At 39.1% G+C, this 27410-nt stretch overlaps 2 protein-coding genes across 5 annotated transcripts in view; both read right to left on the reverse strand.

Moving 5' to 3' along the window:
• grid2 (glutamate receptor, ionotropic, delta 2) overlaps positions 1–27410 on the reverse strand; it is a 532677-nt gene that overhangs the window by 245084 nt on the left and 260183 nt on the right. The gene's annotated exons all lie outside the window — the stretch shown is intronic.
• Positions 4560–13035, reverse strand: LOC146506665 (uncharacterized). 2 transcript variants are annotated; one of them, XM_085181106.1, is made up of 2 exons: positions 12909–13035; positions 4560–12662 (listed from the first exon to the last, which is right to left on the reverse strand). In XM_085181106.1, exon 2 carries the CDS (start codon positions 11273–11275, stop codon positions 10109–10111), a length of 1167 nt encoding a protein of 388 aa, XP_085037232.1. In that variant the 5' UTR covers positions 11276–12662; positions 12909–13035; the 3' UTR covers positions 4560–10108. The 2 variants fall into 2 exon arrangements, with proteins under 2 accessions (XP_085037232.1, XP_085037233.1); XM_085181107.1 differs by having other exon boundaries at positions 4560–10685; positions 10827–13035.

Below are 27410 nucleotides of genomic sequence, written 5' to 3' on the forward strand. Positions count from 1 at the left end.
AAAAGACACCAACATTTCCAATCTTCACTCCACTGCAGTGTTTTTCTAAACTACTGCGGAACAACATATCTAGTCCAACAAATATCTCGATATCTACTAATACAAACTGAAATGCACAAAGACTGGTGGAATAAACCCTATGTATACACAGTGTCCCAGAAAATCTAATTGAGATAAATATACAAGAGCTACACTGCAGCCAAAGCCATGCCATCCTTTCTTTGTCATTCTCCCCCGCTGTATTTCTCTCTCCCATTCCCCTGACAGGATGCTTGATAACTCTTATGTTGCTGTAACAAGAATGAATGAGTTCAGAGGGAGGAAACAGTGCGTGCACGTGAGCATGAGTTTGCTGGTTTTTGTGTGTGATCGCTTATGCCACTGCATGCTTGTTCCCAGGAATTTCTTTATATTGGTGTGTTTGTGTGCATCGCTGCTCATATACTGTGGACACCGTGTATATGACGTGTGACTCTCCATGCGTGCACCACATGACAGATGGCAGGCCCCCTGTGAAGGCCTAGAGAGAAGACAGGAGCAAGGGACTGATGTATTTCAAGTTGAAAAGCGACAGCAGAATCTGTTCAAAGTACTCAGTAAAGCTCCTTCTGCTGTCACTGTGTTGATCCATAATTGAATGAGCAAATGTTTATAGTCAATCACACAGCGTGAAAACATTAACAAACAGACATGCTTTGTGTTTTTTGGGGTCCTCCACTGTAGTTGTGTTTGATAAATATAGATTTTCCTTAAAGCAGCTCTCTGCTTTATCCTTTAACGATTGCAATGTAAAATTGTGATCATGACTGCAATAACTGCTTTTAAAAAAAGAAATAAATCTTGCACAAACTGCCACGTTTAGTCTGTCAAGGCCTTGATCTGAGACATTTTTCCCACTCTCTCTAGATAATGCAAAATAAAAAACATTCAATGGCAATGTCACTCTCAAAAAGACGCTGACCTTGATTGTCAGAGTTAAATGAGTGGCGTAAGGGACGTGTATGCATGTGCACTTGTGTGCTAGTATTAGGTAGGGATGGGTACCGGTGGTTCTGATATAAACGGTAGTAACCAGACTGAAAAGCAGCGCACATTTCGGTGCTTTATTTTGGTGCTTTATTTTGGTGCTTTATTTTTTCCTGAGATGTTATACACTTTGGATTCCAGCCAATCATTTTACCTTTGCGAGTGTAGTAGGCGGGCCCAGGTACGTACGTTCTTTTAGAGCAGAGCTACAGATTAAAAATGCCCAAGGCGAAGCGGTCAAAGTCTGGCTGTACTTCACAGCAAAAGATGCAAACTCAGCAGCCTGCAACAAGTGCTTTAAGGTGATACTGTGCAAAGGAGGTAACACCTCGAATCTGATGAAACACCTGGCGACGTATAGCATTTTGTTAAAAGCCGAGAAATGCGCCGTATTTGATAACTTGTTGCGAGACCTCACACCGAGCACCGAGGGTGTGGTGCCTGTTATCTGACCTGGAGTTAGCAACATCCCCCAAGAACCCGAAGAGCAGAGTCCTGGCCCCTAGCCCTGCCAGTGTAGCAGAAATGATGATGGATGATGATGGCAGCAGCAGCCGTTCTTCTCTGCGTGAGTAGCTTAATGTTGTTCGTTTGTAATTTACGTTGAGTAGGCTAACCACGTTATTAAATTAATGCATATAAGGTGAACTAGCAAACACCGTCGTAGTTACATGCGGCTGTCTTCTTGTTTGATGGCGGATACTCCCTTCACCCTGGCCAAAAAAGCTAAAATGACCAAAGAAAAAGTGGAAAACAGCTAAACATGAGAGGTTTTTGGACAAAGTTTGTGTTTTTTTCCATTGATTAAGCACTGCTTCCAGCCAAGAGTGATACCATAAATCCCCTATAGCTGCAGAAAAGGCTAACATTGTTATCTTTTTACAAAAAAACAGCTGTTCGAGCACCAGTTTGAGCACCGTTTAAGGCACCGTTTCAAAAGTACCGGTTTGGTACTGGTATCAGAAAAAACCTAAACGATACCCATCCCTAGTATTAGGTAGACTGTCAATGCAAGAATATGAAAGAAAAGTATTATTTAACTTTGAACATAATAAGACAACTACTAAAATTTACATTGGGTGTCTGGAGCTAAAACATATAGAGCGTGTAGTGGATTACATAAAAGTTTATGTGAGTAAACTGTTTGTTTTCCTTATTTTTTAAATATACCATACCAGTAACGCCTACATCATCATCAAAACTGCCATCATCATCACAGTGTGTGCAGTGACCGTATTTGTCATGTATTCAATCCAAATTCTACTTTTTTTTTGTCTTTTCATATTTTCTTTTTGGAGATGCTTTCACGAAGGTGGAACTTCTGCTTTCTGTTTACTCAAAGCAAAGATGAAAACCAGCCCAAAGATTCTACTTTAGAAACATGAACATGGAGAAATGGAGGCTAGATGCTTTCCTGCCCATCAGCTTTAAAATCAGCCTGGGTTGTTGCCTAGCTTTGTATTTGCATGTTGTCTGTACAGATGCTTGCAAAGCACCAAACTTGTGTTACCATTATAATGTGGTTGTTTCCACTTCACCATCACACTACCACAGCCTGTTATTGTCAACTTTAGGCTTATTTGTGATTCTTGAAGGAAGGAGATGGTTTCTGTTTACCTCTCGGGTCGGTGGGGTATTGTCATCACCTCACCAGATAGGTGAGCAGGCGATGTGGACACCCAAGTTTGAAATCACCTAGGATTTTGAAATTGAATTTCCTCTCACACCCTCAACATGGCAGATGGGTGCCCATCACTGAGGCTGCTGCTTCCAGAGGACCCTTCCAGTTTAAAGGGAGTTCCTTCTCCCCACTGTCACTAAGCGCTTGCTCAAAGAGGATCATCTTAGGTTTGGGGTCATTGCGGTCTGATATATTAGGGTTTTTACCTTATAATATAAAGCATCCTGAGAAACCTGTTGCTGTCCACTGGTGCTATATCAATAGAATAAAATTAAATAAACTTGAATATTAACAGGATATGAATATCATATTTACTATTTTTGACACCATGGGTTCATATCTGCAATGCAATCTTTAAAATGTAATTTTAGTTATTATTATAACTTATTATTTTATTTTGAATTCAATTTAATTAAATATGCAAAAAGAGACCCTAATGCCATCTTTGACCAGTTAAGCAGAATGAAAATAATTTATATAAAACTATTTATAGCTACATTATTAAGCAATGCTGAAGTTGTGTGTGGATGTGTGTGAGAGAGAAAGATTGCTTCTGTTAATTGCTTTGCGTTCATAGCATATTCGTAATTAAGCAATCAATTTCCTTCCCTATTTTCCCAATTTCTGTTCACTTCATTAAAAGCAAAAAGGAAATTTCTTTTTAAAGTACATAAACAATATAGGTGTAAAACTCATAGCATAACTGAAATGGCTCTCAATTCTCTTCTGACAGAGGAATGTTCTACCAAGACAACATTTCTAATCAAAGTTTTAGACTCAAAGTCAATTAGTTTTCATCAGGGGGGTCACACAAACAGCCACTCAACAATGTGCCGCTCATTAAAGCAATCAGTGTTTTGGTAAACACATCAAATTCAAATTAATTTTTAAGAAATGAAGCACCAAAAAAAAAGACATTTGCTGTTGTCTGTGTGTACACAGTATGGTGGATGTAGGCCTTTTTCATTTCATTTTTAATGAGACTTTGCTATCCTTATGAGATGCAATTACAATGTTTGTCACTAATTGGCATGTGTGTGTTTGTGTGTCAGTGTATGAGTATCCATTTGTGTTTCTAGCTGTCTGAATCTCAGTGGTGGTTTGTCTGTTGTCCCGTTTCCACCCGGCTGTTTGTGCCACTCGACAGCACAGCGCTAAAAGCTGTTATTGCTGTCATTGTGTTGAAGCAGTTTGCATCTCCTGCTGTCATACCCAGATACTGTTATCTTAGGAACAAGTATCTGTCTGTTGAAACTCCAAACCTGTGAAAACGGTGATGTTACTGAGGAGTGAATGACTAGTATTCAAGATCAATTTTAATAACAGATTTGCCCATTAGTTGGTTCTTAGAGAACACATAATTTAATAGGGCAGATCCCTACCAATATCATGTGGAAATTTCAGGACTTCCAATATAGATACGTACTTGCATTATATTGGCTTAAAATGAGGGATCTGTGCGAATACTGTGGACTACTTACTGCTCTGCATGTTGAATTGGGAAAATAAATAAATAAAAACACTTCTTTGTAGCCAAACCCACCCCCAACTCCACAAGTTTTACTTTGAAGGAAGTATTACTATATTTATATCATTCAGAAGGTACGTGTTAGAACACAAAAATACATTTCTAATTCTAATCTAAACTTCAAAGCTACAACATACAATAGATAGACAAATGTATTAGCATTATCACCTCTTCACTTTTTAAATCAGGTGTTTTCAGTCCCACCGCCAAATGTGTATAAAATTAAAGTAAAGTTAAGGGTGTTTTTTTTTTACATTCTTATGTGTCCTTGTTTAATAAAATGTCTAAATGTTTGATGGGATATTTTATATATATATATATATATATATATATATATATTATTTTTTAATAAACAACCTATAAGAACACAAATAAACCAAAATAAATAAATAATCAAGAATAAACAAATGGGTGTACCATCTAGTGTACACACACACACACACACACACACACACATACATATACATACATACACATATATACATACATACATACATACACACATAACCACACACACATACATACACATACACACCCATATACTTAGACATACATACACATACCTACATACATATGTATTCGCCTATACACTCATACATACTGACATATACATATATACACATAACAATTCAGAAATATGGCATACATATTTACAGTGATTCAAACAAAATCGGGTCTCCTTGACAAAATGTAATGTTTCCATTTATCCCAAATATCACTAAATATGTCATATTGGAGTCTATTAATGAAGCTAACTCTTTCCATTTTAAACATCCCATAAACAATCTCATACCAGTCATTTAGTGATGGAATTTTCACACTAAGCCATTTCTTGGTAAAGTCTTATGGGCAGCCAGGCTCAGAATACCATACAACAGCTTGGACATTTTATCTACATTCACTGAGTATAAATAGTATATAAATATAAATAGTAACTGCAGAGTTATTGAGAATGCATCAAGATGTTAAACTCTGGTATTAACACAGCGCAAAAAACTGCCCACTGGGAGACTCATGACATTGGTTTCCATTGCAGAACAACTCCTGTAGGTGTAATGTGTAGGTGGCCCAATACTTTTGTCCATAGAGTGTAAGCATTGCACAGCAAAAGCATATATTATAAAGAAATATAAATACACGCAGGCTGAACATTTTAGTTGTCCAGTACCATCAGTAATTACTGTAATTAGTGCAATGGCATTTCCATATCATGTAGTTTTATGTGTAATGAATGTCCTTGAAAACAAGTGTAATGTAACGGATGGTTGTCATGCATACAATTTCCGGTACTGGCCTAGAGAGCATTGAAAACAATGTTTTTTATTATGTTTGTTTTTTGTTGACTGCATTTTTTAAATGCATTTGTTTTTAACTTAGATAAACTTAAAATGCATGACAGGAACTTCTGGCTTTGATAGTTTGATAGCGATTTGGGAATTTGTATTAGCATAATACCTTGGTCATGTAAGTTTATGTATTCTCAGTAGTGCCAAAATGTACTGAGCACATTTATTATTCATGTATATATATAATTGTGTGGCATTAAATGTAAAAACAATAGCCTACTCTATGTAAAGTATATTTTTCACAAAACTTGCTTGGCTTGTTCATCTGTTTATTCTTGCCTCAAGCACTTTTCACAGGAAAAATCAGAACAAATTACTTTGTTGTTTCCAAAATAGTAAATATGGAATGTGTACATGTACTTCCTGTGGGTTCAGAGTCACACATAATAATTTAGGCTGACAATATTTCTTATTCCCAGTGCTTTCATTCCTGTAACAGCTTTTGCCTTTATCTGACCTTTGTGGATTGACATTGTCTCTCCCTCTGCTGTTGGATCACTTCTCCCTTTTGCCTCCCACTCCTGCTCACTGGTTTCCTCTCTGTTTCTTCTCCCTCCGCTTCATCTCATGCTGCTGTGTTATGTTTTTCTCTCTTCTGACTCCCTACCACCTGTCTGTCCCCTCCCTTAAATCTCGCCTCTATAATCTCTCTCCCACTCACTCCCCTTTCCTGCCCCGCTCTGTGCAGAAACCAGACGGATGCTAAGGTTTAATGCTTTAATTTGGCTGGCTGTCAGCCCTTCAATCTCTTTGATACTTGTACACCTAGTCCCCTCGAAGACACTGTGATCCAATTTGGACAAGCTGGCATCCGCTCAGACAGAGAACGCCCGGAGTTTATATTCTGTGCTATTTCTGTGAGTTGACATGTTTGTAAGGGTGCATGTTTATATTTATTTCACAGCATGGGTTTGTAGTTTCATTAGAGGGAGGGCAAAGACAAAAAGAAAAAAAAGATGATTTATCATTTAGAAGCATGACATGTCTATTGCTACACACAGGCACACACAAACAAACACACACACACACACACACACACACACAAGCTCTTGCATAAACCTATTTACCCTTTTAATTAATACTTGGAGTTTCATGAGGGTGAACTGCTGACTAGAGGAGCATGTACAACCTTTAAGCAACATGAAGAGTAAGCTATATGACGTGTTTGAGCATCATCCTGTTCTATACTCATCTTGTGCTCATCACTTTTGAAGAGGAGTAATTTGTTATTAGCACATGGAGCTGAGACAGCTACCAGTAATAGCCATTCAATCGAATCAGCTCTTATAATTGCTTTTAAAAGTTGAGGACTCCCTGCGATGACACACAGACTGGTTTCTAATCATCTGAGAGTTGAATCCAGGCCAGTGTGTAAGAAGAAGTTATTGTTCTTGTACAAAAGGTGTAAATTTTCAAGATACTGATTTAATAATAATTATTATGCCACACGCCCAAATATAAATACAAAAGAGAATTAAAAAAAAAACCCAAACATGTCTAATGACAGTCACTGAAATCCATGATACTGTACAGTTAGCATATTATCCAAAAGTTATTATGGACACTCTTATTACTGCTTGTTTTTTTTTGCTTGTTTTTTTTTCTTTCTTTCTTTTTTTTTTTTGGGGGGGGGGGGGGCGTTTCTAAGCAACTAAAAACTGTAACAGGTGTCTTTATCTTTCTGGTACACTTCCTAAAAAACCCTAGTGACATCTGATCCAGGAGTGTAATACACTGCCACAAGGAAAACTGTAGACTTTATGTACTGACTATAGACAGATGAATGGTTAGATTAACTACAAACAGCTGTGTGTTGTAATACTGGAAAGAATAACTCATTAACCCAAATGAAATGTCTTAATGAAATAAAAACCGAGTTTGGTGTTGATTTAAAACACAGGCAGTGTGTGTTTTTAATTATGCTACAAGCCTAAATAAAATGTAAGTAATATGGAATGACTATGTTCTCATCTTCCAGTAATCACAATAATAAAAAGCACCTGTGTTAGCACTGAGAATATTGGTGGGGAAATACAGCCTCTGTTTCAATCCAAAGTTACACATAGGATCTTTGTTAAAAGATGCACAACCTGGAACAAGCAAACAGGGAAGAAAATGGAATACTTGCCAGTATCAGAGGTAGGATTTATCTCGATAGATACCCCTTAATGGAAATCTGCATCTTCCAAATTCCCTCAGGGCTCAACTATCCACTGTGATCTGAACCAAAAAATATTACCTTGTGTCTGATTAAACAGGGATGAGGGAGAGAGAGAGATTCTGTTTATGTACTTACCAGTATATTCTTTTCACCAGGCACCTCTGACAGCTAATGCTTTTCCCCCCATTCTAATCAATTTTTATTAAACCTAGATTTTCATCATATGCCTATGTTCGTAGAAAAGGTACTCTCTAAACTGCCACAGCTTGTTGACCATAAAAAAGAACTTTTTTAAAACGTATGATTCATTTCTTTAATGTTTCTATTTCCTGACTGAATGACGTTTTAGGCTTATTAGAGCTGGCATATATTTTAAGTCCCTGTGTTGTTTTCCTGAATATTGTAGCAGAAAAACAACTTTTCTCTTTTAGGTTTAGACAAGGTGGGAAGCGTACGATAATAGAGCAGACCAAAAAAAAAGAAATGCTGCCAGAATACTAAAATAAGACTAAGCTTAGTTTGAACAAATGACAACAACCAAATGCATTACCCACAAAAAGGAGCAAGTTTTTACCTTTTATGGAAAAAAAGAAGTACTGGGTCATACCTCTTAACACCTTTATAGGTTGTTTAAGGTTGTCATATGAAGGAGTTAATTTGAAGATGCAACAAGTAATTTATCACTTTTTAAAGTAACAAGTAATGTGTAGTACATACTTTCAGTATCGCACAGTACCCAGTGTCACAGTATCGCACAGTACCTTTAAAGTGTTACTTTTACAGCAAGCAGTAATTACTTGTCAGTCCCACCCAAAGAGACATCTGTCACTGAAGAATGAAGGCAAGCAACTGTTACCAGACAAAGAGGAAGATTTAAATGGGTACATGTGCTCTGTTTTTCTTTCTCAAGAGATCATAACTATTTGGTCAATTCTGATGTGTTTAGTAACTATCATATTTTTGCATATCTCATTCTACACTTTTGTATATCTTATATGTGTCTTGTATATCTTTTGGTGTACTGAATCATTTATACAAGATTAAATCTGACTGAATGCAAATTATCATATTGAAAATTATATGCTTTTTTTGATTTCTCAAATAGAAACCCCCCCAATATATATATATAGAATACACACACACACACACACACACACACACACACACACACACATATATATATATAAATATTTACAGAGAGCTCAGAGGATCTGCGTTCGACTACTCCTAGTGCCTAGGCTGCACTGTCGAGCGCAGATCCACTGAGCGCAGCGCAAGCTAGCAAGACAGAAGCTAAGCTCATTGCAACATGGCAAATTGAACCTCCCCCACCCTCATTCAGATCTGGCCTTTGGAACTATTTTGGTCTTCATGTGAAGTATGAACCTGAAGGTAAGCGCGCCACAAAAAGTAAAAGTAAAACAGTATGTTGGATGTGCCACACAATGCTCAATTACATGGGTGGGAACTACTGCGTTAGCGCAGTTTTCTCGTTAACGTGTTGACGCTGTCCAGCCCCACGCACGGGGCGATCCACGGTACCTCATTAACGGAGATTTGCCGTGTTGTGGCGTTAACGTCATTTCAGATTAACGCTGACAGCACTAGTGGGAACACAACGAATATGACTGCACATTTACGCCGACATCATCCTAGTGCAAAGACAAGTGGAAGCAGACAAAAACAACAAGCATGCATGCTACAAACTTTACCCGAGTCATTTAGACAGCCGTTAGCACATGATTCTCCTTATGGGTACCTGATATGTTTAATATACTGCTGAGAGTATAGCCCTGAAGAAGCGTATAGTATAGCTTTTATTTTGGAAACAGCCATTTCTCTGTAATAAACTCTCTTTTCCAAAGATGAGTGATTTCTCGATCAGATAGATTTATTTTTTTTATTACTTTGTTGTTTCAGCAACATAAATTTAAAAACTGTACTTTTGAGTTAAAATATATATTTATAATTTTAATAAATGACAAATTAAAAAAGCATGAACATTTTTTTGTATCTGAACTGAACCGAACCGTGAATTTTGTGTATCGTATAAAAAAACCCCCACCCAGCACGCCCCCTACGGGCGGTTTATCCTTCAAGCTCGGGTCCTCTACCAGAGGCCTGGGAGCTTGAGGGTCCTGCGCAGTATCTTAGCTGTTCCCAGGACTGCGCTCTTCTGGACAGAGATCTCCGATGTTATTCCCGGGATCTGCTGGAGCCACTCGCCTAGCTTGGGAGTCACCGCACCTAGTGCTCCGATTACCACGGGGACCACCGTTACCTTCACCCTCCACATCCTCTCGAGCTCTTCTCTGAGCCCTTGGTATTTCTCCAGCTTCTCGTGTTCCTTCTTCCTGATATTGCTGTTATTCGGAACCGCTACATCGATCACTACGGCTGTCTTCTTCTGTTTGTCTACCACCACTATGGTGGTGGTTAGCCACCACCATTTTGTCCGTCTGTATCTGGAAGTCCCACAGGATCTTAGCTCGGTCATTCTCCACCACCTTTGGGGGCATTTCCCACTTTGACCTCGGGACTTCCAGGTTATACTCGGCACAGATGTTCCTGTACACTATGCCGGCCACTTGGTTATGGCGTTTCATGTATGCCTTGCCTGCTAGCATCTTGCACCCTACTGTTAAGTGCTGGATTGTCTCTGGGGCATCTTTGCACAGCCTGCACCTGGGGTCTTGCCTGGTGTGATAGACCCCAGCCTCTATGGATCTTGTACTCAGAGCTTGTTCTTGTGCTGCCATGATTAGTGCCTCTGTGCTATCTTTCAGTCCAGCTTTGTCCAGCCACTGGTAGGATTTCTGGATATCAGCCACCTCCTCTATCTGCCGGTGGTACATACTGTGCAGGGGCCTGTCCTTCCATGATGGTTCCTCGTCTCCCTCCTCTTTCTTGGGTTTCTGCTGCCTGAGGTATTCACCGAGCACGCTGTCAGTTGGGGCCATCTTCGTGATGTATTCTTGGATGTTCGTTGTCTCATCCTGGACTGTGGTGCTGACACTCACCAGTCCCCGACCCCCTTCCTTCCGCTTAGCGTACAGCCTCAGGGTGCTGGACTTGGGGTGAAACCCTCCATGCATAGTAAGGAGCTTTCTTGTCTTTATGTCAGTGGCTTCTATCTCCTCCTTTGGCCAGCCTATTACCCCAGCAGGGTACCTGATCACGGGCAGGGCGTACGTGTTGATGGCCCGGATCTTGTTCTTACCGTTCAACTGACTCCTCAGGACTTGCCTGACCCTCTGCAGGTACTTGGTGGTTGCAGCTTTCCTAGCGGCCTCTTCATGGTTCCCATTCGCCTGCGGGATCCCCAGGTACTTGTAACTGTCCTCTATGTCTGCAATGTTGCCTTCTGGTAGTTCAATCCCCTCAGTTCTGACTACCTTCCCTCTCTTTGTTACCATCCGACTACACTTCTCCAGCCCGAATGACATTCCAATGTCATTGCTGTATAGCCTGGTAGTGTGGATCAGTGAATCGATGTCTCGTTCACTCTTGGCATACAGCTTGATGTCATCCATGTACAGGAGGTGGCTGACAACTGCTCCGTTCCGTAGCCAGTCTTGTTAATGATCTCACTGAGGGGGTTCAGGCCTATGCAGAACAGCAGTGGGGACAGAGCATCTCCTTGGTAGATCCCGCACTTGATGGTGACTTGTGCTATGGGCTTGGAGTTGGCCTCTAGTGTTGTATGCCACATTCCCATTGAGTTCCTGATGAAGGCTCTTAGGGTCCCATTGATCTTGTACAATTCTAGGCATTCCAGTATCCAGCTGTGGGGCATTGAGTCATAGGCCTTCTTGTAATCAATCCAGGCAGTGCACAGGTTGGTCAGTCTGGTCTTGCAGTCTCGGCTGACTGTTCTGTCTACCAGTAGCTGGTGTTTTGCGCCTCTGGTATTCTTGCCAATTCCTTTCTGTGTCCCGCTCATGTATTGACCCATGTGCCTGTTCATCTTAGCCGATATGATGCCTGACAGGAGCTTCCATGTAGTACTGAGGCAGGTTATTGGTTGGTAGTTGGAGGGGACTGGTCCCTTCTTGGGGTCCTTGGGGATCAGGACCGTCCGACCTTTGGTTAGCCATTCCGGGTGTCCCTCGTTAACTAGCAGCTGGTTCATTTGTGCTGCCAGACGCTCGTGGAGTGCAGTCAGCTTCTTTAGCCAGTAGGCGTGAACCATGTCGGGCCCTGGTGCTGTCCAACTCTTCATACTGGAGACCCTTTCTTGGATATCCGCCACTGTGATGGTTACTGGACCCTGTTCAGGGAGGTCGCTATGGTCTGCCCTCAGATCCACTAGCCACTGAGCATTGCCGTTATGGGTTGCGTCCTTCTCCCATATGCTCTTCCAGTATTGCTCCATCTCCAGCCTTGGTGGTGCTGTTCTCTTATTATTGTTCCCTTGCCACTGAGAGTACACCTTTGCTGGTTCTGTGGAGAACAGCTGGTTTATTCTCCTGCCTTCTATCTCTCTGGTGTACCTCCTCAAGCGGCTGGCCAAGGCTGTGAGTCTTTGCTTGGCAGTTTCCAAGGCCTCAGGTATGGACAGCTTGCTGTATTTCTTATGCACCTTCTTTGTCGCACCTTTCTGCAACTCCGTTAGTTAGCTAACCTCCCTCTGTGCTACTTTGATCTTGCCCTCTAGCCTCCTTCTCCATGGAGGGTACTGCCCTTTGTGGCTGTTCAACTTGTAGCCAAGCATCTCACTGATCACTGCTGCCGTATTGTAGATCAGCTTGTTAGTGTCGGTAATCGTGGCTGTAGGTATCGTCTGTAGTGCTGCATTAACATCATCTAGCAGACCTTCTGAGGGTACTAATCTTGGTAACCGGCTACGGGGGGTCCAGGTTTCAAGCTTGGCCATGATCCTATCTTTCAGGTCAGTTCCTCTCGCACTCAACGATCCTTCTTCTGTCACACTTGGGGCTATGTACCCAATCTCGGGTGGGGGTGATGATATCTCCCCCCTGACCTGGCGTCCTGACTCCTCCTTGCCGTAGCATTTATGTTGTACCTCGTCAATCTCTAGCTGTGAAAGCAGTCCCTTCTTTCGAATGTTGGAACACTGAGCTACTAGTTGTTTTGCCGTCATTGTGGATGTTGGGTATCGAAGAATCCATAGGTCCCTCATCCTATTCATGTAGGCCCTTCCACCGGGGTTACTTGCGTAGTAGCATTCCAACAACGCCCTGTTTTCGTCTCTTGCCCACCGATGCCTTCTTGTTCCAGTAGCCCACTTCTCGTCAGGGTGCCCTGGTTCCTCAACATATATATATATATATATATATATATATATATATATATATATATATATATATATATATATATATATATATATATCCTGAGTTGGTTCTGGCAGGTTCCCAGAGGACTGAATCAGACATACAGTCAGTCATTCTAACAACTAATGGCTTCCACTTGTTTTTTAAAATTTATTTAAATGTAATTTTATTTATTATTTTCTGTTGCAGGCCATTAACAAAAGAAAAGAATCCAAACTGAAACCTCCAGTATGCAATTTTGGTTACGATCTTATTCTCCTTTGGAGACTGTGTGAACATAGCTGGATAATGAAAGAAAGCTGAGGGGTTGTATACATTAATGCCAGCACTTGCTAGCTTATGGTTTTGCAATGTATGCTTGCAATTCACAATGACATTACATGTAAGTAAAACATTGGCTTACAACAAAACTAGATACAAAATAATGACCACATTTAAACATGGAGCTCTATGGAGTATCAGTATCTTGGAGTCAAATCATGAAATTGCAGTTTTTGGCTGCAGTTGGATTTAACATTTCCCGGTCTACTGTGTAACTGAACACACGTTTAAACCATCATTGGTAATTGCTCTTTGCTATCCACATTTGTCAATTTGCTCTGATTGGGAACAGTTTGTAACTGAATTAACCTTCTAAGTAATCAATCTGCTCTTGTCAGTTAATGGATTACAGCTCACTGAACATAATTATGTGTGTGTTGGAGGCATGTGTAAATGCACATGTAATGAGAAAAAGAAAAGTAGTCCTCTTGACTAAATCTTCATTTGTCTTTTAAGCAACATGCGGCAGAAAACACAGTCTTTGTAAAAGTGTAAAAGAAAGTGTGAATTAGGTATGTTTGTGTAACAAGAACCACAAAGATTAGCAGCACATGTTTAAAAAATTCATCAGTATGAATCACTATTAGGGGAAGATAACAACCGGGCCTTATTCCAGTAAGCATGTTTGGCTAACAGCTCTGAGACTGTTAACTGAGTTGAGGGAAACTGCGTTACCTGTTTCCAAAAACTGAGTCACTCACTGGGATAATGGACTGTGCTTGCTGGCAGGTCTTCTACTACAAACTGAGCTTTTTTCTAACTCCTCCTGTGCTGCTACTGCTGAACCAGCTGACTGACCCTCTAATTAATTTCCTCATTAACAAAGTTGCTATCAAAATGCATAGCAAGGCAATTTGTGCAAGTTTACAGTTTTACAAACACTGGAATTGTAGTTAGTTGTTAGTTTGCTAGTTTTTTGTATTTAACATGAGCACTTTTATGATCATTCATTTGTCAATATACCTAAAAGCAAAGAGGTGGAGATCTGATTGCAGATCTATTATTTATTTTTAGAATTTATTTTCTGTGAATCTAATTTTTATTTTTTATTTTTATCTAGTAATGACAGAAATAATATATTCTCTCTATAAGAAAAAGAGGTCATTAAATATTACACAATATATTATGCATCTGCTGAAAAAATGATTCTGCCATGAACTGTTGCATTTTTTATTTAATGAAAAAAATACTTAAAAGTGGTTTGTCTAATGCTGTCTGTCCAACTAATACCAAATGCCCACCGGTAAACTGTGTCTTGTCATTTTGCCACTGTTACGTTACAGCTGAATAATTACATTTAAAAATTCACTAGGCTTCAGTAAATGAAAATTCACGTTGAAAATATTTTATATCACATTTTGACACTGTCTTTGAAGATGACAGATTAAAAATATTCTTTTGTTCCCTGCCATTTTTTAACATTAATATATTTATCCACTTTGACAGGTTTTGGAAGCGTTGCTTATTATTTACCAGATGCCATGGTAAGTCGTGGCACACAACTAACAATGACTTTCTGTCTTTACTCACATATGTGTTTAACCTGGGATCATAGTCAAAGTTGAGTGATTTAACACAAAACACAGAGCTGCCAAAGTTAATCAATTAATTTTTAAAGTTTGCTGAACACGCTTCCTAGAAGAGGGCCCTGATTTTTGCTCACTTCTATCTCCGCTTGGCCAACAAATAAATAATCACATACAACCAAGAATAAAAAGCACGCACAGCTGGAGTCTATAAATGAAGAGGTACAGTACTGTTTGTGTCGATTTTAATAATAAGGTGTATGAGGTTCTGCCTCATACACTTGTGCTTGGAAGCATGTATATACTCTGCTGACCTTTTGTTGTGCATGTGTAATAGGTCAATGAAACCTTTCAATCACTTATATTTAGGACAGCCACATTCGCAATCAAAGCATAACCAGAAATGTTGAGAGGCCAAATTAACAATCTGGCACATCCTTTAAAAGAAGGACTACATCACCAAGAAAAGCATGATCACAGAATTTTTTCCATGCTTACAAAAAAACCCTCCACAACCAAGTCAAGATGAGCCTCGAGGAGGTAGGTATATTATTCTCTAAATCTATAACTGGAAGATGCTCTCAGGAGTGTAAATACAAGTGCTGCAAAACAACATCAATAATAATGTAAGAGTGGTAGTGTGATTTGATAATAAAGAATTAATGCCAGTAAATACCATGTAATTAATTGAGTAATTATTTAATTATGTAATACTAGGTTATTAACATTTAGCATATTAAAAAAGTTATTTTACAGAAACTATCAACTAGTGTTTCCAAGTAAAAAGTTCTATAACTAAACCTCCAATTTATACAATGTAACCTTCAAACAAGACGGATTGTTTCAAACATCGGGATAAATAATTTTGAGTCACACTGTAATTTTGAAGGTATTAGCCTGAAAGCAGTTTGAAACATCAATTTGTATTACTTCATTAAATATCTATCTATCTAAAAAATATCTATATGCTGGTATACTAATAAATTATTTTTTCTTAAATTAAAGATTTGAATGTCTTTTCCCAATCTTCCCCTTTGTTTATCAATGTCAATACAATGGTTCATCCAGTCTACTTTACTAGGTATTTCTGTGTTGTATTTCTCAACACCTAGGTCTAGCAATGAGCCTGTAATTATCTGGTTTTAATATTTTGGTTACTGTAGCTTGCCTCCACCAGTGTGTGAATGTGAGAGTGAATGAATAGTGGAATTGTAAAGTGCTTTAAGGGTCTCAAAAAGTGCTATATAAATGCAATCCATTATTATTAAAAGTTGTTTTCTGTTATTCTCACACAGGTCAGGCAAGACAGCCGGTTGTTTGGGACCCAGGGCTGTAAAGGAACAGATTCTGCTCCACAGCAACAACTCAAACCCACAGACTCCAGTAAACACAACCTCTCTTCCGTTAAACAGCCAAATTATGATTTGACATCTCAGTTGAAGACCTCCTTAAAGATGCTCCCTCCTAAACAGTTTGTAGATTGAGTTCTGAGATGAGTCTGTGTGGTTGTGTGAGGCGTTCAAAAGCTCACTGATAGCTCATTTTAAAGTCAGCTAAACTCCATACATACTTCCTACACAGTCCAACGATATTTTATCATATCATACATACCTTTTAAATTGAGTGACTAATAAATCAATTTGTGTTTGGGTAGTTACTAATGCCTTGCTTGCTTTGGATATTTTGTTTTATATAGCAACACACGCAGCAGAATGTGCACAAAATGTTTTACTTATGCATGTAATATAAATCTACATAATATATCTGGATTGCCGTTCAATACTAAGGCTGAATCATTGCAGCTCGGTCTTGAAATACTACATTCTTATAGACACAAATTATTTCATTTAATCACTTAGGATGCAAGCTCCACACCACCCCTCCTGAATAGGCACATTTTGAACTGAAAGTAAACTAGCTAATTAAAATCAGTTTAACTTTCCTAACCTAGATATTCCAGGTCTAGCAGACAGGGGAGAACTATTCTCACACTACTCTCCTAAAATGAACTAATAACTGTTTATGTGAAACATCTGAGCCTGAGAATTGAGACTGATGGAGCAAAAGGACTATGAAGCTGAAATTTGGTCAGCAAATTTGTAAAGTGATGACAATATTAAATAAAGTGAACAATTATACTGACAGAACCTGTAAAGAAAAAATAAACAGGTAATCTGGTCTGAAAATAAAGGTTAACTTTCTCCATGCATTTTACATTAAAGTACATTACATCAATGTACATCATTTGCTAAACAGACCATTATTACATGACAAAAAAGCTTAAATGAAAAGTGTCCATTGACACAAAACAATGGACACTAGAAAGCAACATTTAGCATTGCAGGCCATAAGCCCTTTATTAGAAATGGAAGTTCAACATACCCAGAATATCCTTCAATCCCTGGATTCACTTACTCTGACACTAGCAATTGGGCTAAGCAGTAAAGTATGAGTTTGCAAAAGAGGAAAAATATAGAATTAAAATCACTGTATGAAAGTGCTTTGCTTAGTTATACTGGAAGTGTTACTATGTGAATAGCACTTAGTTTATTTGATGACAAGCAAGGAAGTTGGCCTTTTAATAGATGCTTCGTATTGCAGCTCTTTTACTAAGACATGGACGAATCTAACAGACTATAATTACATATTCCAATAATGTTTAGATATGCGTGAAACAATTTCAGCCTCATTCATTCAGCTGAAGTCCTGATAGTGTTTACATGTCTGAGAGCAAGAACAAATACAAAGAAACCCATATTATTCAAATCAGCATTTAGCATAGTTGTAAATTTCATATGAGGTCAACAAGTACAAATAGCCATGCTAGTTCAGTATATCATCATATTAATGCTTACACTGTAGACCAATAAAGTTGTTAACTGACATTTTAAGTTGAGTGGAAAAAATTAGACGTCATACTGATGCACAAAAAAACACAAAAACTCAGGGAGGCTCGGAGAGGAACAACAACGACCGGTTGAGGGGAGAAAGACAGGACACAACAGGTTTAAGACCAACAGGAAGGTAATGAGACACAGGTGAAAGCAATAATACAGGTAAAGAAAGAAAACAAACCTTTGCCGATCTGTGGAACCAGCACCCCATTACAGGAAGTCTGGATTGGCTCTCTGTTTAAAAAGTCCTGTCTCTGATCCTACAGTATGAACATGTCCCAGTGGGCAGCGCAGAGCTAGGATAGAGTCGATAGGTGAGAGGACTCGCCCACTCCTAAATATTCTAACCTCCCAATGTCTACCCTGCCTACTCTGATAAAAACAACAGGAACCCTGAGTAGCTTTCCAAACTAATCTCTGGCTCTCTCCCACAGCATGTCTTTTGTCCTGTGTTCCTTCCTTCACCAGAACTGGTTGTGGCAGATAGCCGGCCCTCCCTGAGCCTGGTTCTGCTGGAGGTTTCTTCCTGTTAAAAGGGCCTTTCTCCTTCTCACTGTTGCCGAAGCACTTGCTCATAGAGGGTCAAGTAATTTGGTTTTCTTTGTATTATTTAACCTTACAATATAAAGTGCCTTGAGGAACAATATAAATGAAAATTTAACTGATGAGTAGAATTTATCAATGAGTAGAGCGTGAATGATAAGGCGACAACACACAGCTAGGTTTTCTGCATCCTTAACATGAGAAACGAGTTGGAGAATTTAATGGAGATGGTCAAGAAACATTTGGAGCAAGCCAATGTATGTTATAATAAAGATACCATAAACAGAAAAACATGCAACTTAGATAGACAGTATTATTGGTGCTTCCTATGAGACTATGTAAACTTGAAGCATGAAGGCCTATATACTGTATCGGGGTTGTAACCTCGGTCTTTGCAGAAATAGTTTTATAGAAGTATTTTTATAGAGTCACAACTCAAAACAAAACAGCTGCTTATGTAGATCAAGGTCTAAGATGTGAACAAATTAAAAGCAATAAATGAAGCTGAGCTGACAATATTCAATATTTCTTAGTACCTAAGAATGAGCAGTGCAACAAATCTAGTTAAACGAGGTAAACCTTTGGCCTGGTAGAACAGACATCAGCCATAACACATTATCAGACATAGTGTAAGTCTGTTCGTAAAGGTACAGTGTGGGAAACATTCACCACTGATGTCAGTATTTGAATTCCGTTGTCTTACCTTTCCCAATTCAGGTGCATAATCCTATCTACTGTGGCCACTATAGGACAAACATATTTGTTTTATTTTTTAAGACAGACTTTCTCTTTTTTCATACTTCTTGTCCCTAGATGTTAGGTTAAATGTCTACAAGTTCCCCTTTCCTTTGCCTTTTCCATACTACACGTATGGCTGGTGGGTTGGTGGGGCAACATCTTTCACAAACCGGCATCCACTCCTATCTATTTTTAATTGATTAATTCAAAGTTTATAAGAATGCATTGATTTGTTGTAAGATAATTGATGTAAATTTATATAAGTCTAATTATCTTTTTTTAATGAAATAACCCAAAAACAAAACAAAACGAACAACTGTATGTTTAAAGAAACCAAGTCTTTAAGCCTAAGTAGACCCCACAGGATTCCAGAAACGCAGGTGGAACCATTGAAGCAAGAGGTGGAAACAAAGCTAGACATGGTACTCACTGAACCATTTAAAGTGATTGGTCTAATCCTATTGTCCTAGCAACCAAGAGAGACTCACCTCATTGTTGGTTTTCCTCAGATATGAGAAAACTGAAAAGGACTTCTTGTTTTAATTCATATCCAGTGGCCTGTATTGATGAGTTGCTGGAGAAGTCAGACAAGGCCAAGTACATAATAATCTTAAAACTCTTTGAAGGCTACCGGCAAGTACCCCTTGACCCTACTTATAATTAATTCACTTGTCTTCCTGGTTCCAGGGTCAGGTCTGTTTCATTTTACTCCCATCTCTTCGACTGCATGAGCCACCAGTGACTTATTAGCAGTTGATGGGCATTGCTTTCCAGGACTATGGGTAGGATAAATAAATAAATATTAATATCATGTGTAACTGAGTCTAGAAAGGAGTTTATGGTACAATATGCTTCATATACTGGACTGGAGATAGTGGTCATCCAATGGGAACTAGGCAAAGAGAAGTCCACCTTGTTTTTAAGAAGAAATAAGTGTTCTGCTATTGAGAAAGGCACTTTGGCCATTAGCTGGGCAATTAGTACCCTGAACTATTACTTCCTGGAAAGGAAAATCTTGCTGAAATAACCGAGACATGAAGTAAATACACTCAGTGTTACACTACATTGCCAAAAGTATTCACTCATCCATCCAACCTGTACAACAAGTCCAGTTATAAAATTTTACTTACTACAAAATATTCCACTAACAGTCAACTGTTAATGGTATTATAAGATAGTGGAAGTGTCTGGGAATGACAGCAACTCAGCCAAGAACTGGGAGGACACAAACAAACACAACAGAATACAGTCAGCAGATGCTGAGGCACATACCTGTGCCTGTGCAGAGGTCGCCAACTTTCTGCAGAATCAATCAGTACAGACCTTCTAACCTGAAGGCACCTAGACGTTAGAGCTTCATGGAATGGGTTTCTATGGTGATGTAAAGCACACCACCACTGGACGCAGTGGAGAAGTGTTTTCTGGAGTGACAAATTAACTTCTGGAAATCCGATGGATGTGTCTGGGTTTGGAAGTTTCCAGGTGAACAGTACTTGTCTGAATGCACTGTGCATTGGCAGAGAGGGGGTTAACCTTAAATTTGTATGCAGAGTACTCTAAACATTTGACCTTATGAAATTGATATGTTCCTTCTATTTATGTGGTCTGAATAAACTATTTTTCTTTGAATGAATGCCTGCATTCAGGGCCATCCTTTGTACTCACACCATCTTGCATCCTTATTTGTAATAATGTTGGCTCAAAAATGAAAATTAACATATTTTGTCTAAAATTCTAAAACAAAAATGACAGAGAACAGAGAGAAAAGCAATGCGCTTATTTCAGCCTCCCAAACATGGAAGAAACGTTGTTTTCCAAGACTTGGTGTAATATGGTCTGAATGTTATTTCAAGTGCACATTTTATGTGAAGACAGAACTGTAAATATGCATTTGTGTGATATATATCTTTGCCACTTTGCCCCCATTAAAAACCACTTTGATTGCCCTGTTGGTTTTTGTTGTTTTTTTAATTTACACTGCATGGTGCCCCATCTATCTCTCTGAACTTTGCTCATTCCTCCACATGTTCCACATCCCTCCTCCCCCAGCTGTCTTTACGTCTTTTTGGCTTCCCCCAACTCCCTCCAGGCAAACACGCACTGCCAGCTCTTTCTCCTTCTTTCTCACTCTGATCTCACAGGGGAGCACTCCTGTCCTGCTACTGTTCCTCCTCATGACTTATTTTGCTTCAGGCTTTTGCCTCTCTCCAACTTCTACACCTCTTTCCTGCCTCCTACTCTCTTCTTTCCTTATTCTTCCCATAACTCCTTCAGGAAATTTTATGATCTGCTTTTAATAGAAGATTCCCATCTACGAATTGTTAGTTCTTCAGGGTTAAGGGTTTTAGTTCTTCCGTGACACTGGGATATGTTACCTGGAGCATTAGTTCATGGTGAAATTTCCCATCTAAAACTGAACCCAGTAGAATGAATGTAAACCAAGGAGGCAGGTGAGGCAGCCTGCCTTGTAACAAATAAACAAAGGGAATAAAGGAGATAAAAACAGAAGATAGTCATCACATCCCAACTGGGATATGAATAACATGGCACAGTCACCACTGGCAGCTATAAGTGAAGCCACCTTGAAAACTGTAATTTCTGTCAGTACTTTTATTCTGAGTTATCCACACTCCATGCCCTCCTAACCCAGTTCAACGCTGTAAAGTGGGGTTGATTTTTCCTCAGTTCAACATTTATTCGTGCTCTTATCACCTCTCCTTTCTCCCCCATCCTTCACTTGTCTCCAGTCACCTCAGCTCTCCTCGCCAGCAATTTTTCTTTATCCTCACTTTGCAGCTCGTTCCCAAAGGGTGCGAGTTCAACTGATTTTCTTTCTATACTTAGAATAAGCTGCTGTTTTCGTTACCTTCCAATCTTTCTACCTTCCGCATCTGTCCCTTGTCCATATTGATATGCAGCTGCCCTTTGGTTTTCTGCTGCTACCCACTTGTTGTGCAACTTGTGGTTATCGCTTCTTCTTCACTGATTCACTGCCTCCTTATTTTGCCAATTTCCCTTTTTCCCTCTTCACGACTGAGTCTAGCATTTCACACTGAGCTGATTTCTAACCTTTTAAATGCCCCATCTTTAATCTCTTTTTTTAGCTCCTGTGTTACTCCTTTCTTTGGTGAGAAAGATTACACTTCAACGGGGAGTGGGGCTTGGACGCAGCAACCACAATAAAGAATACGAAAAGCTAAAGACTCATGTATGAAAGACAACGACCACTAGATATTGGTGGTTTTTCTGTCCTGTTTTGGAGTTTCTTATGCTTTCACTGTGTTTTTATTCACGTTCAGCTGCACTAACAAAACATATTTACCCAGTATGTTAAATTGTGATGTGAAGGGGAAGCAAATACGCTTCTATATGTGTCTATATGCATACTAGCACACACATCAACAGCAGACCTCATAGACATTTGCCTTCGCTCAACTTCTCTCTCATCCCCATATCAATAGTGTGGCCCAGTTAAATCTTGGGATCTGGTTCCCTCTTCCCCTCTTATTTCACATCATTATACAACATTTTGTTTCATTTTTTAGAAGCAAGCTGTGGCCACCATCCCTCCATGACTGAATGCCAATATTCCCCTTGGGCAAAATCATTTTCTACAAAATGCTCTGATTTAGCTGCTAATGGTCATACTGGTTTGCCTCAAGGTGAATGTGTGCGCATGTGCTACTCCTGATTGTTAGAGAGCTTCTCTGTGTTTCCAATCCTCAAAGAAAATGCTTTGTTCACTAATCGGTGACAAAAACATCATTTAAAATACAATTAATGAAAATGGTATTTCAATATAAAACCAGGCTGTATATATGTGTATTCATGGTTCTGGAATCAGTATTGTTTATTAGGATTCACAGTTTTTCTGTGCTGGATTTGGACATTTTGTTGAAGTAAACCCATCACCAGCACTCATTCAGAAAATGTATTTCAATCACTGTTTCAGTAAATTTGACTTAAACACTTGATTTATATATACAGTTATAAATTCTAAAATTATGTGAATCTTCATCTCTCACATGGGAGAGAAGAGAAGGGATTATCTGCTGCATTTACAAGCTGTTACAGGAGGAGGTTCTACATGTCACATGTGGCTTCCTTTCTATAGTAATGAAGCTTATGCGCAAGTTCAATGAGGAAAATCTGTAATAGAGGCAGCACATCCTCGGTAATTCCTGGGTATTTGGCTGCTATTCTATTCTTTACACCATTTTCATTTTTCCCACGCTGTCAAACTCAATTCTGACATCATTACTCTAGTCCAGGGTTTGACAACCCACAGCTTGCAAGCCGCATGCTGTCTAATGACAGCAACTTGCTTGTGAGCAGAAAAAAATCTGTAGCAGCCAGTTGATTGCACTGAACTTTTTCACATTTTGGTCACCCAGATGCTAAACCTGCAACACCGTAAGCTATCGGAGACAATTTGGAATTGGAAGGCAATTGGACAGCTTGCCATCCTATGACAAAGGTTTGCAGATAATTGCCATCTAATTTATATATGCAGAAAGATTGCCAACAGTTTGCAATCCATCTGACTCGGTCTGAGCCAACTGGTTGATTTAATCTTTGACGCAACCATTTCAAAGGTGACAACATTGCAAGTTCATAGCACCTGGGAGAACAGTGGTCTCTGACCACCACCCTATTGTGACTGTAGCTTTAGCATAATTTTAAAAGGATTTCACTGTGTTGAGAGTGACCCAGTAGACTCTAAAATGTCAGTGTTTGACATAGACACCATGAGAGAGTAGGCAAACGTGCTCTTCTCGTGTCGCCCATGTCACACGACGCATACATGGCATGGCATGGTAAGAAGCTTACTGCACATACTCTGCCTTAGAATATGTGGTTAACATTACAAAGAACATACTTTTGCTCAAGCTATAAAATTATATTTTCCTAACAAAAAAAAATTCTAACTAAACAAAGCAAAGCTAAGTAGGTGCCACATCCTAAACAAACAACTGATGAAATGAAGAAAAAAATAAGAGAATGACAGTCAAAGTCCAAACTGTTCATATTGTATCTTTTCTGAAATTGAGGGAATACCTCTATAATAAAGACCATTAAAACACTAAGCCCAGCTGCGAAATCCCTCATGTTGAAATTTTTCTTCCCCTTATTGTATTTTTGTAGCTGTTTGTGTGCAGATAACAATAATAAATAAATAAATAATTTAAAAAAAACCTGGATGCCTCTGTAAATGTATCTTACAGAGCTGCGAATTTGGCACCCTTGGACACAGAGTCACTTATAGCAAATCAAAGTGCTTGAGACAGCATTCTAACAGAAGAAATAATCATTTTGATCTGCACCATTGAACCAGTGGTTTTCGTTGTCTGCACGTCTACATGTTTAAGTATCTATCTGTATGCTGTTATATCCTGGCACCGGATTCAGTCAGTGCAATAGGATTAATGGTTGACTGAGACAGAAGTCAATTTTCATTCTAAAGAACAAGTGAGAGGAAACAAACTTGATGGTCTGCACACTATCTCTCTGCCCGCATCCTTGAGGGATCATCTCCCCCAATCCTTGCCTTCGCTGTCTCTCTGGAGTCTACTTTTGCAGATTATTATTGTGGATCCATCTCTAGTTCTCTCTCCATCCTTTCTCTGCTTCACACCTCTGGGAGCTCACAAAGAAAATAATCCTTTCTCCCACAAGAAACAGCATGAGTAAAAAAGTTCAACAAAGCTAATTAAAAAGTGAAGACTGATGTACATGTTCATAGACAGAGCAAGGAATCGAGGAGAAGATGATTTGTGGGAAAATCATGTTTGAATGACGACACTCTTTCCACTCATGGATTTGCACGTATACCATACCCATACCATACCACCTTTATTTATAAAGCACTTTAACATAAAACCAGAGTTCACAAAGTGCTGTACATGCTAATAGCATAAGTAAAGAAAATTAAAATGAGATAAGATAAAATAAAATAAATAACTAAAAAACTAAAATAAATTGAAACATGTTAAAACAAATTGAGTCAACCCCTCTAATCAATGCCAAAGGCTTCAGCGAATAAATATGTTTTAAGAAGACTTTTAAATTCAGAAAGAGAAGAGGCCTGCCTAACATGCAAGGGTAGATCATTCCACAACTTTGGAGCAACTACAGCAAAAGCACGATCACCTTTAAATTTATACTTAGTTTTCGGTACCTTAAGGAGCTGCTGATTGGCGGACCTAAGGGAACGGGCAGGTGTATATGGTTGTAGTAGCTCCGAGAGGTAGGGGGGGGGGGGGGGGGGGGGGGGGGCCAGGCCATTAAGAGATTTAAAAGCAAATAAGAGAATTTTAAAAACAATCCTAAAATGTACAGGTAGCCAGTGGAGTGAAATTAAAATTGGGGTAATGTGCTCAGACTTTTTTGTTCCAGTTAAAAGACGTGCTGCAGCATTTTGCACAACCTGCAGGTGCCTAATGGACGCATCACTAACCCCAAAATAAAGTGCGTTACAATAATCCAGCCTAGAAGTAACAAAGGCATGGATTACTGTCTCAAACTGCTGTTTCGATAAGATAGGCTTTATTTTGGCTAATTCCCTCAAATGAAAAAAGCTAGATCTTACAACAGCTCTGACCTGGCTTTCAAATTTAAGATTTGCCTCTATTTTAACTCCCAGATCAGTGATGACTGGTTTAACATACTGTGCCAGTGAACCAAGATCTATAATAGTGGCCTCAGAAGCGCCACCAAAAACCATCACTTCTGTTTTCTGCTGTAAAAAGTTCAAAGCCATCCAGGCCCTTATTTCATCAAGGCATCTGAGCAGCGGGTCTACTGAGAAGCCATTTATCTTTTTAAGTGGGAAATAAATCTGGGAGTCATCGGCATAGCAGTGGAAAGAAATCCCATGTTTCCTGAAAATAGACCCAAGGGGTAGGAGATATAGAGAGAAAAGAAGCGGGCCTAAAACTGAACCCTGTGGGACCCCACATTGAAGAGAAGCAGCAGAGGATACAAACTCCCCGAGTTTCACAGAGAAAGTTCGCTCTGCCAGATAGGATCTGAACCACTGCAGTGCGGTACTCCTAATACCCACCAACTGCTCTAAACGGGAAATTAAAATATTATGATCCACTGTATCAAAAGCAGCAGTTAAATCTAACAGCACGATAATAACACAGTCACCTGAGTCATTTGCCAAAAACACATCATTAAAAACTCTTAAAAGGGCAGATTCGGTACTATGTAAAGCTTTAAAACCAGATTGGAAAACTTCTAAAATACCGTGTTCTTCTAGGAAGGACATTAATTGCTTATAAACTACCTTTTCAAGAATCTTTGAGATTAAAGTCACAAAAGTACCTAGTTGAATATAGACATTCACAAAGCTGCACAAAACAATACATAATGCTTTGTCTTCACATCACGCTACACAGTCACACAGCATCAGTGTATCTATATACACAGCATTTTCTAATGAAGAGGAAACTGTGGAAGAGGCACCAGTGCCACACTGAATGTTTTATGGTCATTTAAACAAGCCAATTTCATGCTAATGTGACCACTGCTTACCATGCTAGAAAATTTTAAACATAGTGAGGACAGTCATAAGCAGAAGGTTGCAAGATGAATAAAAGAAAATATTCAGTGACAACAGACGGATATTTCTTATTTTACCTCTGACATGTGTTAGTCCAGTTTGACAACCGAACAGTGGTGATTATCAAAAATAATAAGGAATAAATGAATGACAAGCTTATGTAAACACCATCTGAACACTATCTCTCGGACTCTCTTTCTGTTTTGAATCCATCTTGAAATATGTGCTGATCACACATCCTTTAGACAGTTACAGACCACCACTAACAAGGTGCACTGCACACACCAATGATCTAGTCTGTTCTCATTTCACAAACCCTCCTGCTGTTTTCTGCTTCAGTCTGCTTCTCTTTTCTATTTGTTAACCTTGTTTTCCTTCATTCTTGAGAGTCACATTACATTACATGAATAGTTTTTTTTTTCTTTTTCCACCTGGGGCAGTATCCCAGCAAACACTGAGATGCTGAATATTCAATGGTTGACCACCCAGTCAAAATGATTCATGAGTGTAATGTCATCAAATGGACCTGCACTTGGGCCCGTCTGCTGGATAGATTTTCTGAAAGAAGAGGTTGTATGATTCACACGATTTACAATGCTAAAAAGCTTAAGATGAGAATATTTTATACATGTAGATGTATAAGAAAGTGAACAGATAGTCATGGACATTTTATGAAAACGGAGAACTTAAAGACAAGGAAGAAACAAAAGAATGTACGAGGAAGAGGGCTGTACTGAAGGAAGCATCCTAAATATAGTTATACAGATATAAGTGAAGCAATCGGG

The sequence above is a fragment of the Neolamprologus multifasciatus genome, chromosome 12, assembly GCF_963576455.1.
Source record: "Neolamprologus multifasciatus chromosome 12, fNeoMul1.2, whole genome shotgun sequence".
NCBI lineage: Eukaryota > Metazoa > Chordata > Actinopteri > Cichliformes > Cichlidae > Neolamprologus > Neolamprologus multifasciatus.

What these genes read in the sequence shown, in the direction of transcription:
- LOC146506665 (XM_085181106.1), bottom strand. Translation starts at nt 11,275, where the DNA reads ATGGATGACATCAAGCTGTATGCCAAGAGTGAACGAGACATCGATTCA.